Source organism: Lithobates pipiens, unplaced genomic scaffold, assembly GCF_037356315.1.
Source record: "Lithobates pipiens isolate NorthernLeopardFrog02 unplaced genomic scaffold, aLitPip1_a1.2 Scaffold_18, whole genome shotgun sequence".
Lineage (NCBI taxonomy): Eukaryota > Metazoa > Chordata > Amphibia > Anura > Ranidae > Lithobates > Lithobates pipiens.
In genome coordinates this window covers 232854185-232871215 of record NW_027507758.1, presented here as the reverse complement: position 1 = coordinate 232871215, position 17031 = coordinate 232854185, and the positions used below count along the sequence as shown (strand labels likewise).

Below are 17031 nucleotides of genomic sequence, written 5' to 3'. Positions count from 1 at the left end.
TGTATGTCCTTATGCCTGCCCGTGCCATTCTACCGACGTACATCGGCGTGCGGCGGTCGGCAACTGGTTAAAGGCCCTTGAACTGTATAGCCGTTCTTCTATTCCTATTTTGTCTCGGAGCCTGCCAAGCATTTTGCATCTGAACAATGGGGTTCAGGCCCTAACCCTCTCTCCTCCATTCTGTTAAGAGACAATAAATCTCTTTTTCCATTCTTAAATTGTCTGGCGCTCAACTTACTCTAACTACACCACACCCACTATGCCTAGTAACCCACACTGTGAAGATGGATGTCAGCTCTCCCTGACTCTGGAGGTCACCATTGGGTCTCTCGGGGTCGGGGCCATAGCTACAGTAGTTTTAATTACTATGATATTTTTATTGTTTCAGTATTATAATATTTTTGTAGAGGTGGATCATCCCTTAATTTTGCAAAGAATTGTGGGGAAAAATTACAACTTTAAATAACTCACCATGCTATAACTCACCAATATCTATTTTTCCAAAAATTGGTAATTTGGGGGGCATTTGTACTTTCCTAGCTTGTTAGGGTCTCAAGAAATGAGATAGGCCTCAGTACATGAGATGTGATCTTTTTTTTTAAGATTTGCACCATAGCTTATAGACTCTATACATTTCACACAGACCACATAATATCCACTATTTTGGGTTATTTTTAGCAAAATTTTATCACAGAAACGAAGAAAATGCATTTTTTTTTTTTAAATTTTTGGTCTTTTTTCATTTATAGCGCAAAAAATAAAAGACCCAGAGGTGATCAAATACCACCAAATGAAAGCTCTGTTTGTATGAAAAAAGGAAAAAAAATATTTGGGGACAGTGTTGCATGACTGAGTAATTGTCATTCAAAGTGTGAGAGGACTGAAAGCTGAAAATCGGTCTGGACAGGAGGGGAATTTAAGTGCACAGTAAGCAAGTGGTTAAGGGTGAGTTGAGAGGGTGGTGATACATGGGGAGTACTCAGAATGGTCAGGGGTGGGTAGTGGGGTCCCCCAGGGTTCAATGCTGGGACCAATCCTGTTTAATTTGTTCATAAACTACCTGGAGGATGGGGTAAATAGTTCAATCTCTAAATTTGCAGACGATACTAAGCTAAGCAGGGTAATAACTTCTCAGCAGGATGTAGAAACCTTGCAAAAAGATCTGAACAAATTAATGGGGTGGGCAAATACATGGCAAATGAGGTTCAATGTAGAAAAATTTTAAATAATGCATTTGGGTGGAAAAAATATGAATGCAATCTATACAATGGGAGAGAACTTGTGGGGGAATCTAGGATGGAAAAGGACCTGGGGGTCCTAGTAGATGATAAGCTCAGCAATGGCATGCAATGCCAAGCTGCTGCTTATGAAGCAAACTGAATATGGGCATGCATTAAAAATGGCATTAATTTCAGAGATAAAACGGTAATTCTCCCACTCTACAAGACCACCGCACCTAGAGTATGCTGCCCAGTTCTGAGCACCAGTCCTCAGGAAGGATGTACTGGAAATGGAATGAGTACAAAGGGCAACAAAGCTAGTAAAGGGTCTGGAGAATATTAGTTATGAGGAAAGGTTGCGAGCACTGAACTTATTCTTTCTGGAGAAGAGATGTTTGAGAGGGGATATTATTTCAATTTACAAATACTGTACTGGTAACCCCACAATATGGATAAAACTTTTTTTGAGGAAGGGAGTTTAACAAGACTCGTGGCCATGAGAGATTTAAAGAGATTTAACTTTAAACTACGTAGAGGTTTCTTTACTATAAGAGCAGGAAGTATGTGGAATTCCCTTCCACAGGCAGTGGTCTCAGCAGGGAGCATCGATAGTTTCAAAAAACTATTAGATAAGCCCGTGAACAACCACAACATACAGGGATATACAAGGTAATACTGACATATAATCACACACATGGGTTGGACTTGATGGATGTGTGTCTTTTTTCAACCTCACTTACTATGTAACTATGTAGCTCTCTCATACTGGTCACTGGAAGTTCAACATGGCACCTCATGGCAAAGAACTCTGAGGATCTGAAAAAAATTATTTTTGCTCTACATAAAGATGGCCTAGGCTATGAGAAGATTGCCAAGAGCCTGAAACTGAGCCGTAGCACAGTGGCCAAGATCATACAGCGGTTTAACAGGACAGGTTCCACTCAGAAAATGCCTCGCCATGGTCGACCAAAGAAGTTTAGTGCACGTGCTCAGCGTCATATCCAGAGGCTCAATTCAAATCAGCAGCTCCTTCGGGGGTCAGTGCTACATGTACTAGCAGATTTAGATGCACTGAAAAACTGAAGCCAAACTCCAGCTAACACTTTTTAAGCAATAACAGGAACAGTTTTTGGCCTTTTGTGATAACGTTTTTACATAAAAAATAATCTAGTCATTGTAAGCACCCCTGTCAGCATTAAATAATTTGTCTCAACCTACTAACAGCTACATTTGTAGGACAGCTTGCTCTGTTGAAAAACAATAGACTTACTGGGCAGATCACCAGGTACAAATAAAGGAAAGAAAGCCTAAAAAAAAAAAAAAAAAATGCAGCCAATACATAAAAGAATTGGTAAGCTGCAATATATTACATTTTTGGTCATTAATGAATTAGTTGAGAACTGCTTAGACAGTTGACTGCTTCATTTGTCTATGGTGCAATTATAAGATGATATATCCTTAGATTATTAATCACAAGGGAAAAATAGCTGATATATTTAGTTTGGTGGATGTTCTCTATTTTAACTATGAATTTTTCTAAATAAAGGTTAATTTTATACCCTAAAATACACATTTAACTACTTGCCACCCAGGACAATTGTGACATTTCTCTCCTGCATGTAATAATCATATCTTTTTGCTAGAAAACTATTCAGAACCCCCAAACATTATATATATTTTTAAGCAGATTAGAAAATAAAATGGTGAGTGTCACACAGTATTTACTCAGCTATTTTTCAAATGCAATTTTTTTTTTTTAAATATACCTAATACACGAGATTTTCATGCAAAAATATATAACCAAATTATTTTGGTAATATATAAAAGATGGTGCCAAACTGCGGTATGTAAAAATCTCCAATGCTCTGATTTTTTTTTACAGATTACCAGTTTAGAGTTACAGAGGAGATCTAGCTCAAGAATTATTGCTTTTGCTATAAAATTTGCAGGGATACATCACATATGCAAACACTGTTAACTTATGCCGACGCAATCTACGTATGAGTTCTCTTCTGCGCATAAGCATGGGGGGAGGGGGCATTTTAATTTTTTTTATTATTATTACTTAGTTTATGTTTATTTTTACACTATCCCTTTCATTTTTTTTATCACTTTTATTCCTATCATAAGACTTGTAAACCCTTGTGCTATAAATTAGGCATGGCAGGTCCTCTTTATGGAGACCTCTATAAGACTCAAAATCTCACCACTACCCTACAAAAAATTAGATCAAAACAACAAAAACATTGATCTCTGCTTTCCAGGGAAAATAATGGTAGTTTTTACATTTGCCAGAACGGCAAGTGACACCATGATGCTGCTTTCAGCCTTCCAGTACCATAAAGATGGCAAGGGACCATCCGGTTCATTGCTAGCTCTATGGTAATCCAGTGCTACCACCAGATCTTATACCAGGATCCAAGATCAATTGGGAGCATCCAGAGAGCTGTTGGTGGGTGGCAGTAGGAGGGAGGGAATGTCCCCTTCTGCTGCCTGTAAGCAATCTAGTGGCTAATCAGCCACTAGGATGACTTTTACAACACAGGGAATTGCTGGCCTAAAAAAATGATACTGTGATGATGACTGTAGCTGCAGGCATCATCCCAGTATACAGATGAAAGTCAAAGATGTCCATGGACATCCACCCGTCGGGCGCATTGGTTAATGACTAATTAAGTCTTCACATCTTAATAGAACCTAGTTCTTGTTGTGCATCCCTGTACTTGAAAGTGGGGAAATGGGTAGCCTAAAATGGATTTATATATAAATTGTTCTGCTCTACTTTCAGGTAGTTTTTCTGTGTAGTATTAAACTGCATTGGGTTGTTGTTTTTTAAATAGGCTGACATCTAGTGGTGGTTTTGGGTCACCATAACATTTGTACTAACATGATTTTGGTATCTTGCACTGTCCTCCCCTCCTGCTTGGTGCTGGTTGGTTTAGTCTTACATAGACCCTCTCCACTTTCCATGTTCACTCAGTCAGTGTTAGTTATTCACAGAGACAAGGCGTAGGACATTCATTGTTTTCTTACACTTCAAAGATTGAAAAATCATGCTCTTTACTGCAATTAGCTGAAGTAAAATAACGTTGGACAACTTCTCTGTTTTATTAAAGAGTTGAGCTGCCTGTGGATGCGATCAAGTCAGCAATACCATGCTGTAAGGATAGACTGGGTGTAAGGAGGTTTGTCAATGCATAAAGCAGTGTCTGAAACAGAACAATATAAATAAAAATTCCTGGCTTTTCTTTTTAATAATTTTGAAATAGTAAGTGCTAGAACAATATTTAGCGATTTGTATTCTCCATTGTGGGTCCCCCTAGTTCCGCTACCCCTAACAAATTTTTTTTAGAAAGCAAAAAACATGTTCTAATTCATCACCACCAAAAAAGAAAACAGTGGGCTGCAGTTATACTTTAAAGGGCTAGCATGATTTTGGAGCATGAGAGGAAAATTAGAGGAGCTGAGGAAATTAATGTAAAGACAGAGAGAAAGCAGTAATGTAATTGATATGTGCTGCAAGACCATTTAAAAATACTTTCAAGCAGAGGCGGCTCTTTAATTAGTCAAATTAGGCGGTCGCCTAAGGCCTCGCACTCACAGGGGCCTTGCGGCCACCTAATTTGCCTAACAGACGGTTGGGAGAGGTCAGCATCAGGAAGGAGGATGGCACTGCCTGCGGGTGTGTGGAACCAAACTCCTCATGCTGGGACTCTGCACTGTCTGCTAACACCAGCTGGACTGCCTCCCCCTCCCATTTCTATCATGGGCTGCATGGAGGCAGAACCGGGGTGAGTCACTTCCCCCCCGGGCCGCTGTAATACCCGTAAAATGGGGCCACAGCAGCGATGACAAGGGAGCAAAACCATCTCTCTGGTTGGTCCGGAAACCAATGAGCTGCAAGCTACCAGGTTGACTGGTAGGTGAAATCCCGCCCACCACATGTGTTGTGGTTTTACTCCGGCAATGCAGAGGCTGCTGAGGGTGCTGATAGTGACGGTGGTCTGATGAGTTTGGGTATTGGGGTGAGTCCGGGGATCCATTTTTCTGCACACTGACACATAACTCATGTCTTAGCTTTGCCTAAGGCCTCATAAAGCCTAGAGCCGCCTCTGCTTACAAGTTAGTCATCCATGTAAAGCGATGGTCAGCATTAAATGTAAGGAAATTAATTACCTCTTCAGTTTTAATAGTGCTAAATCTGCATTTGATGGTTCCAAGAACATCTTTTCAACGTCTCTAACTTGCTTGGATGGTTCAGTACTGACTTCATAATGGATTCCAAGATGTATTTTGTAAGATGCTGGATCGTTGGAACTGTATAACAATATATGTACAAAAGTTGTATTATTCTGATATGATGAACAGTATAAGCGGTACTGTATTTGAAATAATGACCATAATAATTGCTAATTCTGTGTATGCACAGCATTATTCATCTTTGTATACAGAACACCATGTGTGTATATAAATATTGTTTGCCATATTAGCCCTTCGAAGACAACTAGTGATGAACTTTTTCCAGACATTCAGGCAGAATCACAAGTTTAAAGCGGATCTTCACTGCATCTGAGCACCACAAACTAAAAACGCTATGTTAGTTCATTTTTATTTTTCAAAGCAAACTCACCCATCCATGTCTCCATGCTTTATTTTGTTAAGAAATCACTTTGAAAAAACCCTCCTTTTCTGGCTACAGCCATCTTGAGTAAGGGCTAATGGTTCACTTTCTGGAATCTATCTGCCCTTAGCTCAAGAATGAATGCAGTAGAGTGTGCAGTAGAGTGTGCTTAGGTGAGAAAACCCCTCTTCCTCTCCTCTCCTCCCCTCCTGAAGACTCCTGGGATGTATGACATCATTTGCTTAAGAAATCAGGAAATAACTGAAGAAAGTAAAACAATAAGTTTATGTAGCACTAACCCCCGAAGGAGCTGCTGGTTATTTTTGGGCTTACCGTTAACTTCCGCTTCTTCTTGTTGCACGTCTAGGGGATGTCCCGTGGTAGATGACCCAGTAACTTGAGACTGACAATAGATGCACTTGAATGGATTTTATTTACAAACTTCAACCATTGAACAGTCTTTTAACTTGGGATCAGTGGGTTGGGAAGGCATTCAGGTACTCTCAATGTCAAAGTCTATAAACGTTAAGGAACTTGCTTACTTTGACTGCATCCAGAGAATAGCCATTCGCAACTGGATAAGCACTCAGGTTGGGCAGTCCCTCTCTCAAAAGGCCTAGCAGCCAACAAGGTGCTTACTCAAGAACAAAGTCTTTGTCACAGATGTTGTTGCAGAACACGTAGGAAACTAGCTGTAGAACACTTATACCTGAATCTTTCAGCCTACTTGGCGATATCCACAAGACCAGATTCTCTCAGTTACTTCAGCCCTTCCGGGCTCTTGTTAAGAAGACCAACCTCACTCGTGGTGTTCTTCTAAAGAGTCCTCCCCTGGAATGCTCGAAGTCCAATGGGTCTCTCCCAGACCGGAGACGGCACCCATCCACCTCAGAATCTTTCCTTAGTTTCCATGCCTTGGGCTAGCCAGCCCCGAGGCATTAAAGTGCGGTGGCATCGCAGCCCAGGCCATAGCCTTCCTGGGAGCTGGTCAGGAGGACCAGGACCATGTAATCAGCACAGCATACTGGACCAGAAACCCAGAACCACGTGACGCCCGTGTCTTAAATACCCTTTCCCAGAGGGCACAGCGGGAGGGCCACACCAACTGACCTGACTCCGAGAGGGAAAAATTCAAGCGCCTAACCAGACCATAGTTCCACGCCTGCCACCAGAGACAGTGCTCCCTGTGGCCAGGCTGAACATTTCACAGTCCAGTCAGACTGACACAGAAGCCAAATTTAGTCAAATAGGCCCAAACCAAACTGTAGTTTGGGTAAAGCTTTAACTTTGAAAAACATAGCGCATGCTCTTCATGAGCCCGCCGCTACATTTAAATTAAGTAAATATGAAATATTTTACTAACTATTTACTAATGCTAACAGCATGAGGATTAAAAAAAAAATCAATCTTGATTGGGAGAGTGAAGTTCCACTTTAACCGCTTGCCAATTGGCTCATGCCGATATATGTCGGCAGAAGAGAACGTACAGGCATATTAACTTACCTGTACGTTGCCCTTGATGAAGCAGTTTGCGGGTGCGCCGCAAGCTCCGTGAGTGTGATCGCGGGTCCCGCGGACTCGATCTAATCTCAGCATGAGAAAGATGTTGCAGTGTGAGGCTCAGAGTGTAAGGTTGACATAGGCAATCATTTCTCCTGCACACAGTGATGATACCAAAAGGTACACACTCTCCTCTACACAAGTGTGGGATTTTATTCCCTGATGACATCTTAGGCCAGGGCTTGAGGTCATTAAGGAATGCTGGAAGAAGTAAAGATGGTACGTGCTTGCTTGCTGGCTTGGAAAACGAAAGCTAAGTTTACAAAAAAGGGGGCCACTGCCCCCACCTATAGCTGGCCATTACAGTAAGCAGCATTGGAGGGCACATAAGATACAAACAAGGCCAATGATAAATCCAAGGAAAAAAAACAAGCTTATTTACCGACCAGCCCACAGAAAACTGAATCAACCTGTCTAACAGTATGCATTAAAAACAGGGGTTTAGTCTGCATGCATTTGCACATGCATGTGTAAGCTACAGAGCCTCGCCAAGGCATCCTGGTAAGCTAAGTTTAACAGTTGTAAAATGATGCACCTAGGGAAAAAGAATCCCCTGAGAGAATACAGCATTGGGGATGCAGTGTTGGTCAGCGCTACAGAAAAAGATTTGGGGGTGCTTATTTCAGATGATTGAAAAATGACCAGTGTGACCAGGCAGTGGGAAAAGTGAATAGAATACTAGGATGCATCACTAGAGGGATCACCAGCATTAGTAAGGTGATTCCGACCACCCTATATACATCTTTAGTGAGACCTCATTTAGAATACTGTGTCCAGTTCTAGAGTCTAATAAAGTAACCAAAGGTTGGACTTTAAAGGTGACACAAATAAAGTTTATTGAAAAAAATACATAATACAATCACAATGTTCAAAGAGATTAAAAATCATATGGAATGATGGAATTTGTACAATGAGCCCTTGTGCGTTCGACACACAAGGGCTCATTGTACAAGCTACATCATTCCACATGATTTTTAATCTCTTTGAACACTGTAAAGTCTGACCTTTGGTTACTTTATTAGTATCCCCCTTGTTCCCCCCTTCAACTTGCGGATGTGGCAGTGTGAGTGCTTTTTCCCTTGTTTTTCAGTTCTAGAGACTTCACTTACAGAAAGATATTGATACGATAGAATGAGTCCAGAGACAGGTAACAAAAATGGTGAAATGTTTTATCACCCAAACCTATCGAGAGCGACTTCAGAAAATGTAGTCTGGTCAGTCTGGAGGAAAGAAGGGAAAGGGCAGACATGAATGAAACCTTTAAATACATCAAGGTGGTAAATAAGGTTCAGGAGGGCAGTCTGTTTATTGTGAAACCAAATTTAGAACAAAGGGACATGACCTCAAACTAAATGGAGGAAAGTTCAAATCTTAGAAAGTATTATTTTACTGAAAGGGTAGTTGATGATTGGAATAAACTACTAACAAAGGTAGTGAATGTCACGGCTGGGCTCAGCCCTTCCTTCTCAGAGTAGGCCGCTCAGCTGTCGATTATTTGCCAGCTCTAATCTTTCCAAAGTAACTCACCTGGCCATGATATCCTGCTCATCAGTCCTGCTGGCTACTTAAGCTGTTCAATCCAGATCCTCTCTGCCTTCACCTGGTCAACATATCAGAGACTCTCTCCTGTGTACCAGTGAAAGACTTGCTTGGCTGACGTTCCTTCTGGTTCCTGATCCTGCTTGCTGTTCCATTACGCTGATTCTCTGGTTTTCTGATTTCCTGGCTTGTCCTGATGTACACTGATCCCTGGCTCCCAGACTCTGGCTATGTTTTGACTGTTTGCTCTGTTTACCTTTTTTTTTTTTATTATTATTATTATTATTAAACTAGTGTGATTTTTATTGCGCCTCTGTCTCGGTCTGATTCATGGTGAGCAGACTCAGCGGACAACTCAGTCTTTTTCTGCTGTCATTGTTCTATGTTTCTATGTAACAGTTCAACATGGAGCACAAAAAAGGTATACATGGGTATATTTGGAGGCAAGTTACATGTCAACTGTTTGAGGAATTTTGAGGATTTTATTATGGCTCTCCCATTCCTGGTTGAAGAGATATAAAACAAGCTTGTCAGTGGTGCTGAAAAATAGGCCTGGTAAAAGCGATGTTAATGATGTTGACCAATAAAGAATAATATTATACTTCTTTTAGTTCCAGTGCATCCTAGTGTTTTTTAAGGTGCCTGGGTAGCAAAGATGCAGCATCCAGCCCCACTGCCAGAAGCCTGTTAAAAATCTATGATAGACTGATTTATGCATTAGTTGGATGCTGTACTATGATACTTGCATGTAGGGTTGTATGCGTTCAGGGACATATGCTCGGAGTGCAGAATTCTTGCATGTTCCTGAATGCATATGGACGAATCCCATTAAGTACAGTGCAAATTTCAACCTGTCATAGATTTTGATGCTGGCAACAGAGTGGGACACTAAACCTGTGCCTTCCAGGTGCCAGAAAACACCAGGATTTGACACACAAATGCTAAACGCCCAGTGTTCATGAGGCCCTCTTCAAATGTAATTGCACAGAGCAGCCCCAAACTGCCTCTTCTACATAGAATGCATTAAGGTAAAAAACCTTGAGACTTTAGAACCACTTTAACTTTTACAAATATTTCTCTTGTTCAGTGGAGGGCACAGCTCTGCTCTAAAGAATCACTTACGGACCTGATCACGGATGTGGAAATATGGGGCAATTTAGGAAATAGCTATCACAGGTCATTTGGCTTCAGTATAAATCTCACAAATAGGAAACATTAGGGGAATACAAAGACACTGAATTTCAAAAGAGTCAACTTCCCTAAACTACGAACCTTGCTAGAAGCATAAATTGGGATAAAATCTTAGGAACAAAGAACACAGAGGAGAGATGGGTTTGCTTTAAGAGCATATTAAAAGAGTGCATTAGCCAATGTATTCCATTGGGTAATAGATTTAAAAGAACGAACAAAAATCCTGGATGGCTCAACTCCAATGTAAATATGCATATAAAAGCAAAGGAGAAGGCCTTCAACAAATACAAGGTTGAGGCATCATCATTAGCATTCAGACTTTATAAAGAATGCAACAAGAAATGTAAGGGTGCAATTAGGGTGGCTAAGATAGAACGCGAAAGACACAGTGGAGGAAAGCAAAAAAAATCCCAAGAAATTCTTTAAGTATGTAAACAGTAAAAAGGGAGGACAGACCATATTGGCCCCATAAAGAATGATGAAGGGCATCTGGTTACAAAGAATGGGGAGATGGCAAAGGTATTGAATTTATTCTTCTCCTTCATCTTCACGAGGGAATCGGGGGGCTTCAGTAACCAAAACTGCAATGTTTATCCGCATGACACGTCACAGGAAGCACCTCCATGGTTAACATAGGACAGAATTAAAATTAGACTTGGGAAACTGAACATAATTGATCACCGGGACCAGATGGCCTGCACCCGAGGGAGGCTTAGTGAGCATGGTTAAACAAAACCCAGGCTTTAGGTATGTGCTGGGGGGTTGCTTTGGGAGGTAGAAGCCTGGTGCTAGAATGTGGAGTAGAGTGGGGGACGGATATATCCTGGTACAAGGTCCAGGAGGGTGCAAGGTACAGAGTGCAGGGTCCAGGAGGGTGCTGCATACAGAGTGTAGGGTCCAGGAGGGTACTACATACAGAGTGCAGGGTCCAGAAGGGTGCTACGTACAGAGTGCAGGGTCCAGAAGGGTGCTACGTACAGAGTGCAAGGTCCGGGAGAGTGCTAGGTACAGAGTGCAAGGTTCAGGAGGGTGCTATACAAAGTGCAAGGTCCAGGAGGGTACAAGGTACAGAGTGCAGAGTCTAGGAGGGTGCTAGGTACAGAGTGCAAGGTTTAGAGTGCAGGGTCTAGGAGGGTGCTAGGTACAGAGTGCAAGGTCCAGGAGGGTGCTAGGTACAGAGTGCAAGGTCCAGGAGGGTGCTAGGTACAGAGTGCAAGGCCCAGGAGGGTGCTAGGTACAAAGTGCAGGGTCTAGGAGGGTGCTAGGTACAGAGTGCAAGGTACAGAGTGCAGGGTCTAGAAGGGTGCTAGGTACAGAGTACAAGGTCCAGGAGGGTGCTAGGTACATAGTGAAAGGTCCGGGAGGGTGCAAGTTACAGAGTGCAGGTTCTAGGAGGGTGCTAGGTACAGACTGCACAGTCCATGGGGGTGCTATATACAGAGTACATGGTCCAGGAGGGTTCTAGGTACAGAGTGCAAGTTCCATGAGGGTTATAGGTACAGAATGAATGGTCCAGGAAGGTTCTAGATAAGAGTGCAAGGTCCATGAGGGTGCTGGGAACAGAGTGCAAGGTCCATGAGGGTGCTAGGTACAGAGTGCACGGTTCAGGAAGGTGCTAGGTACAGAGTGCACAGTCCAGGAGGGGCCTAGGTACAGAGTGCAAGGTCCAGGAGGGTGCTAGGTACAGAGTGCAGGGTCCAGGAGGGTGCTAGGTACAGAGTGCAGGGTCCATAAGGGTGTTAGGTACAGAGTCCACGGTCCATGAGGGTGCTAGGTACAGAGTGCACGGTCCATGAGGGTGCTAGGTACAGAGTGCATGGTCCATGAGGGTGCTAGGTACAGAGTGCACGGTCCATGAAGGTGCTAGGTACAGAGTGCACGGTCCATGATGGTGCTAGGTACAGAGTGCAATGTCACTTCCTGTTGTCTCCCTATGTTTGTAAGTAGGAGTCGTTTGTAAGTCGGATGTTTGAAAGTAGGGGACCGCCTGTATATACTATACGGCCTGCCCTATATACTTTTCTAGAAATTTGGGTCTTAGGTGTTGGTGGTACCAGAACACTGTAAGCCCTCACAGTTACTCTTGCTGGGTGCTGGAACGGGCCCTGCTGTGAAATATTAGATCAGAAATTGTAATTACGCGCCCCTGTTAAACAGAGGCAGAAAAATTGGGCCTTAGGTGGCAGTGGTGGTGGTGCCACAACAGTGTAACCCCTCACAGATTCTGTTGTTGAGCACAGGAACGAGCCCTGCTGTAAAATATTAGATACAAAATTGTAATTATGCTTCCCTGTTAAACAGGGCCAGAAAAATTGGGCTTTAGGCACTGGTACTACAACGCCTCACAGATACTCTAGTTAAGCACAGGAACGAGCCCTGCTGCAAAATATTACAGCAAAAATTGTAATTACATGACCCTGTTAAACAGGGGCAGAAAAATTGGGCTTTAGGCACTGGTGCTGGTGCCCAGAACCAAAAATGTTCTTAGAAGCCATCAACATGAACATTGAGGAAGAAGAGGAGAGTCGCTCAGCACAACAGGATAGTCACTCAGCATCAACATAGGCAGTCTTCAAGGGATCTCACATTCATAAAAAAAAATATTTGGTTACATCAGCATCAGGTGCTTGGTAGCTGGTGATCCAAGACTGATTCATTTTTATGAATTGATCGGTTACAAAGCCTCCAGTAGCACTGAATGTGCATTGAGATAGAATGCTGGATGCAGGATAGGCCAGTAGCTCAATTGCATACTGTGCAAGCTCTGGCCAGTGATCCATCCTCAAGACCCAGTAACCCAGTGGTTTTTGGTTGGAAAGGTCTCCAAGTCTGATCTTGCCCCAAGGTATTCCTGCACCATGTAAATAAGATGCTGGCGATGGTTGCTGGAATTGATCAGACCTTGGGGCTGCGGACTAAAAAATTGTCTTAACGCATCGGTCAGACGGCCACCTTCTCCATCGCTCCTTCTGTGATTAACTGATGCCTCAGCAACATGTTGTCCAGGAGGACCAGGAAATTGCAACCTCCCAGGCTCTGGAAACGCATTGCACAAACCTTTCTGCAAGGCCTCTCGAAGATGCTTCATCCTCTGCTCCCTCTGCGAAAGCTGGATAAGTTCTGCAACCTTACCTTTGTAATGTGGATCAAGAAGGGTTGCCAACCAATATTGATCCCTCTCCTTGATACCACAAATCCAAGGGTCCTTTCACAGGCTTTGCAGGATCAGGGAGGCCATGCAGTGTAGGTTTGCTGAAGCATTTGGTCCGGCGTCCTCTAAGACGACATGTTCAGCAGCCCCCTCCTCCCAGCCACGTACAAGTCCATGGCTTTCTGGGGACTGAAAACGATCCCTTGAAGACTACTGCCTGCTGATGCTGAGTGCCAGGCTCCACCTCCATGCTGACACAATCCTCCTTCTCCTTCTCCTTGTTTTCTTCCTTTGTGATAGGCGGGCCTGCAGGAATACTGTCTGGATAAAAGGGGCCTTGAGAGGTAAGGAAGTCCTCCTCTTCCTCAAGTGCCCTGCCCATTATTCCACACAGCGTGTGCGACAGCAGGAAGACAAGAGGGACAGTATCACTGATCTATGTACTGTCACTGCTCACCATCCTCATGACTTCCTCAAATGAGACAGGACAGCGGTAATATGCACCTTACCGCTAACCGCCCTGTCCAACGAAGCCAAGACATTGACTTCAACATGCCAGTAGAGACCTGGAATGGCCTTCCAAGAAAAAAATGGCGTTTGGGAACCTGCCACTGAGGTACCACACAATTTCACAAATTCTCAAAAGGGGGCAGAGTCTACCAGCTGAAAAGCTTGGAGTGCTAGCAATTTAGCCAAACTAGCATTCAGCCGCTGAGCATATGAATGGCTGGGACCAATTTTCTTTTGACGGTTTAGCAACTCGGGTAGGGAAATTTGCCTGCTACAAATCGGATTTAGGTGTATCGCTAGCAGATTGCCCGCAAGTGCTTGGAACACCTAATTCTGCACCTTCATTCTGCTCAGTGCAGGTCTCTGAGAAAACTGAAGGTATAGTGGTGTTGGATATCCCAGCTGATGAGGAGCAAGGAGAGGTCCGCCTTGTTCTTTGGTGTGGGTCTTTATAAGTACTGTTGCCAACGGACTGCATGGGAGCTCGACATATGTCTGGTCAAGCATGTGGTGCCCAAGCAGCTGCTGTTTTGGCCACGCTTGATACGCTTCAGACATATGTTGTAAACAGCAATGGCGCAATCTGATGCGCACGTCTCAAAAAAGCCCACACCAAAGAACTTTAAAAAAATCACGTGGAGTCAGCAGTGCCCTGCACATGCGGAGCTCTGAGGTGTGATGCAGTTGGTTGGCTGTCCTTAAGCTGGCCCCTGGAGTGCATCCTGCCTCCTTGGAGATGTACCACCTCCTCTTCCTCCTCTCTTTGATCAGGCACCCACATAGAGTCAGTGACCTCATCATCCCCTCCCTTCTTACCACTCGAGCAGTATGCTGCAGCTGGGGGAACATGACTGCCAGTTTCTTGTCCTTCTTGGGCACCCCCTCTCTCTGGGCTCACATTACTGCCTTCATCCTCAACCTGGGTACCATCATCGGAGCCTTCAAAATGCTGCGCATCTTCCTGCAGCATGTACCAGACACTGTGGTTGAACAGTTCAGGGAGACTCCTCAGGACATGATGGTGGGGCTAAGGAAGGAGTGACTGATGCCATTAAGTCGATGGAATAGGCTGCTTTGGCAGCTGCATTGGCAGCCAAACTTGTCTTAGCCTGGGTGACAGAGGATGAGGATGGCTTTGTGATCCACTCTACAAACTCTTCTGCATGTTGTGGCTCAACACGGCCAACTGTCGGAAAAAAGGACAAGCGTGCCCGGCGGCCACGTGCTGAGGATGCACCGTGTCTACAACCAGCGCTGTTGGCTGTAGACACAGAGTCTGCTTGCCCTCTTTTAATGGCCTGTGAGCATCTGCCTTTCCTTGGTGATCTTCCAGACATGCTGTAAAATTGGATTAGCAAAACACCACCTGAAGTTTACTAGAAAAATTACATCAGGAATGGCCTACAGTCAGGTATAGGCTTGGCTAGGCTAGAATACAGTGGATATATATGTAGGAGATTGTATATATATCTTTATGCCCTGCAGATCACTGAATCACCTGCCTGGCCCGCCTGCCTAAAACTGTCTTTGAATACATACACCAGGAATCGCCTATAGTGAGGTATAGGCTTGGATAGACTAGAATGCAGTGGATATATATGTAGGGGACAATATATATATTTTATGCACTGTAGATCACTGAATTACTTGCCTGCCTGAAAGTGTATTTGAAAACATACACCAGGAACTACCTGCAATCAGATATAAGCTTGGCTAGACTAGAATGCAGTGGATATACTGTATATATGTTGGAGACTGTATATATATTTAATGCACTGCAGATCACTGAATAATCTGTCTGCCTGAAAGTGTATTTTAAAACGTACACCAAGAACTACCTGCAGTCAGATATAGGCTTGGCTTGACTAGAATGCAGTGGATATATATGTAGGAGACATTATATATATTTTATTCACTGCAGATCACTGAACAACCTGCCTGGCCTACCTGCCTGAAACTCTCTCTCTCTCTGCCAGCAACACAATACACAAGGCCAACGTACAGGCGGCCTTATATAGTGTGGGGCATAGACTTAACCCCCTGAGCCCTAATGAAAGTGTATTTGAATACGTACACCAGGAATGGTCTGCAGTGAGATCTAGCTATACTAGCTATACTAGTGTATATATATATACATATATACACACACATATACATACATATATACATATATACATATACACTCATACACACACATACTAAATACACTGCAGCTAACTGAATAAACTGCCTGCCTGAAGTATATTAGAATCAATACAGCAGGAATGGTCTGCAGTGAGATCTAGCTAAACTGTATGCAGTGGATATATGAATAGATATATATACACACACACACACCAGTCAGAGTTTATATGTGTGTGTATATATATATATATATAATATAAAATACACTGCAGCTAACTGAGTCAACTGCCTGCCGGAAGTATATTAGAAACAGTACAGCAGGAACGGCCTGCAGTAAGATCTAGCTAACTGAATAAACTGCCTGCTCAAATAAATGAAATGACACTCTCTCTCTCTCCGCCAGCAACACACTACACAAGGCTGAGGTGCAAGCGGCCTTATATAGTGTGGGGCATAGACTTAACCCCCTGAGCCATAATTGGCTGAAGGCACCCTGCCTTTGGCCAATTATGGCTCTCTTTGCTGACAGCGCTGTGATTGGCCAAAGCATGCGGGTCATAGTGCATGCTTGGCCAATCATCAGCCAGCAATGCACTGCAATTACGCATTGCATTATGGAGCGTGATGCACTGCTCAAATTTGGCGCGAATGCCCCATAATGTTCGATCTTCGTCAACGGTCGAACAGCTGATGTTTGGGACAAACTCATGTTCAACTCAAACTCAAAGCTCATCCCTAGATGTTACGCCCATGTTATACATCCCGCACAGCTGCCCACGCTAGTTTGCTCCTTTCGTGGAAGTCACTGGAACCAAGTGCCTGCACTTGTTCTGGCACTCGACTCCATTGAGGGACTCGTCCCTGTATCATGGGACGCCAGGACTTACATCCAATTCCGGGACGATCCCAGCGAATCCTGGGACGGTTGGGAGGTATGCTTTTACAGTGAGTAGAAAAAAAATATCCTTTTAATTGTCAGAATTTTGTTTAGGGTATGCAAAAGTTTTTTTTAAATGTATTTATTCTTATTAAGATATATATTATTAAGATATATATATTATATATATATATATATATTGGAAATAGCATTCATTTGTGAGGGTGAGTTCAGAGGG

General features: G+C 43.4%; 1 protein-coding gene across 1 annotated transcript in view; it reads right to left on the bottom strand.

The window, feature by feature from the left end:
• The window catches only part of LOC143986696 (plasminogen-like), a 174111-nt gene that overhangs the window by 23964 nt on the left and 133116 nt on the right, over positions 1-17031 (bottom strand). Inside the window, exon 13 of the mRNA XM_077485104.1 lies at positions 5397-5537. Coding sequence (XP_077341230.1) covers positions 5397-5537 — 141 coding nt within the window. The remainder of the gene's footprint in view (positions 1-5396; positions 5538-17031) is intronic.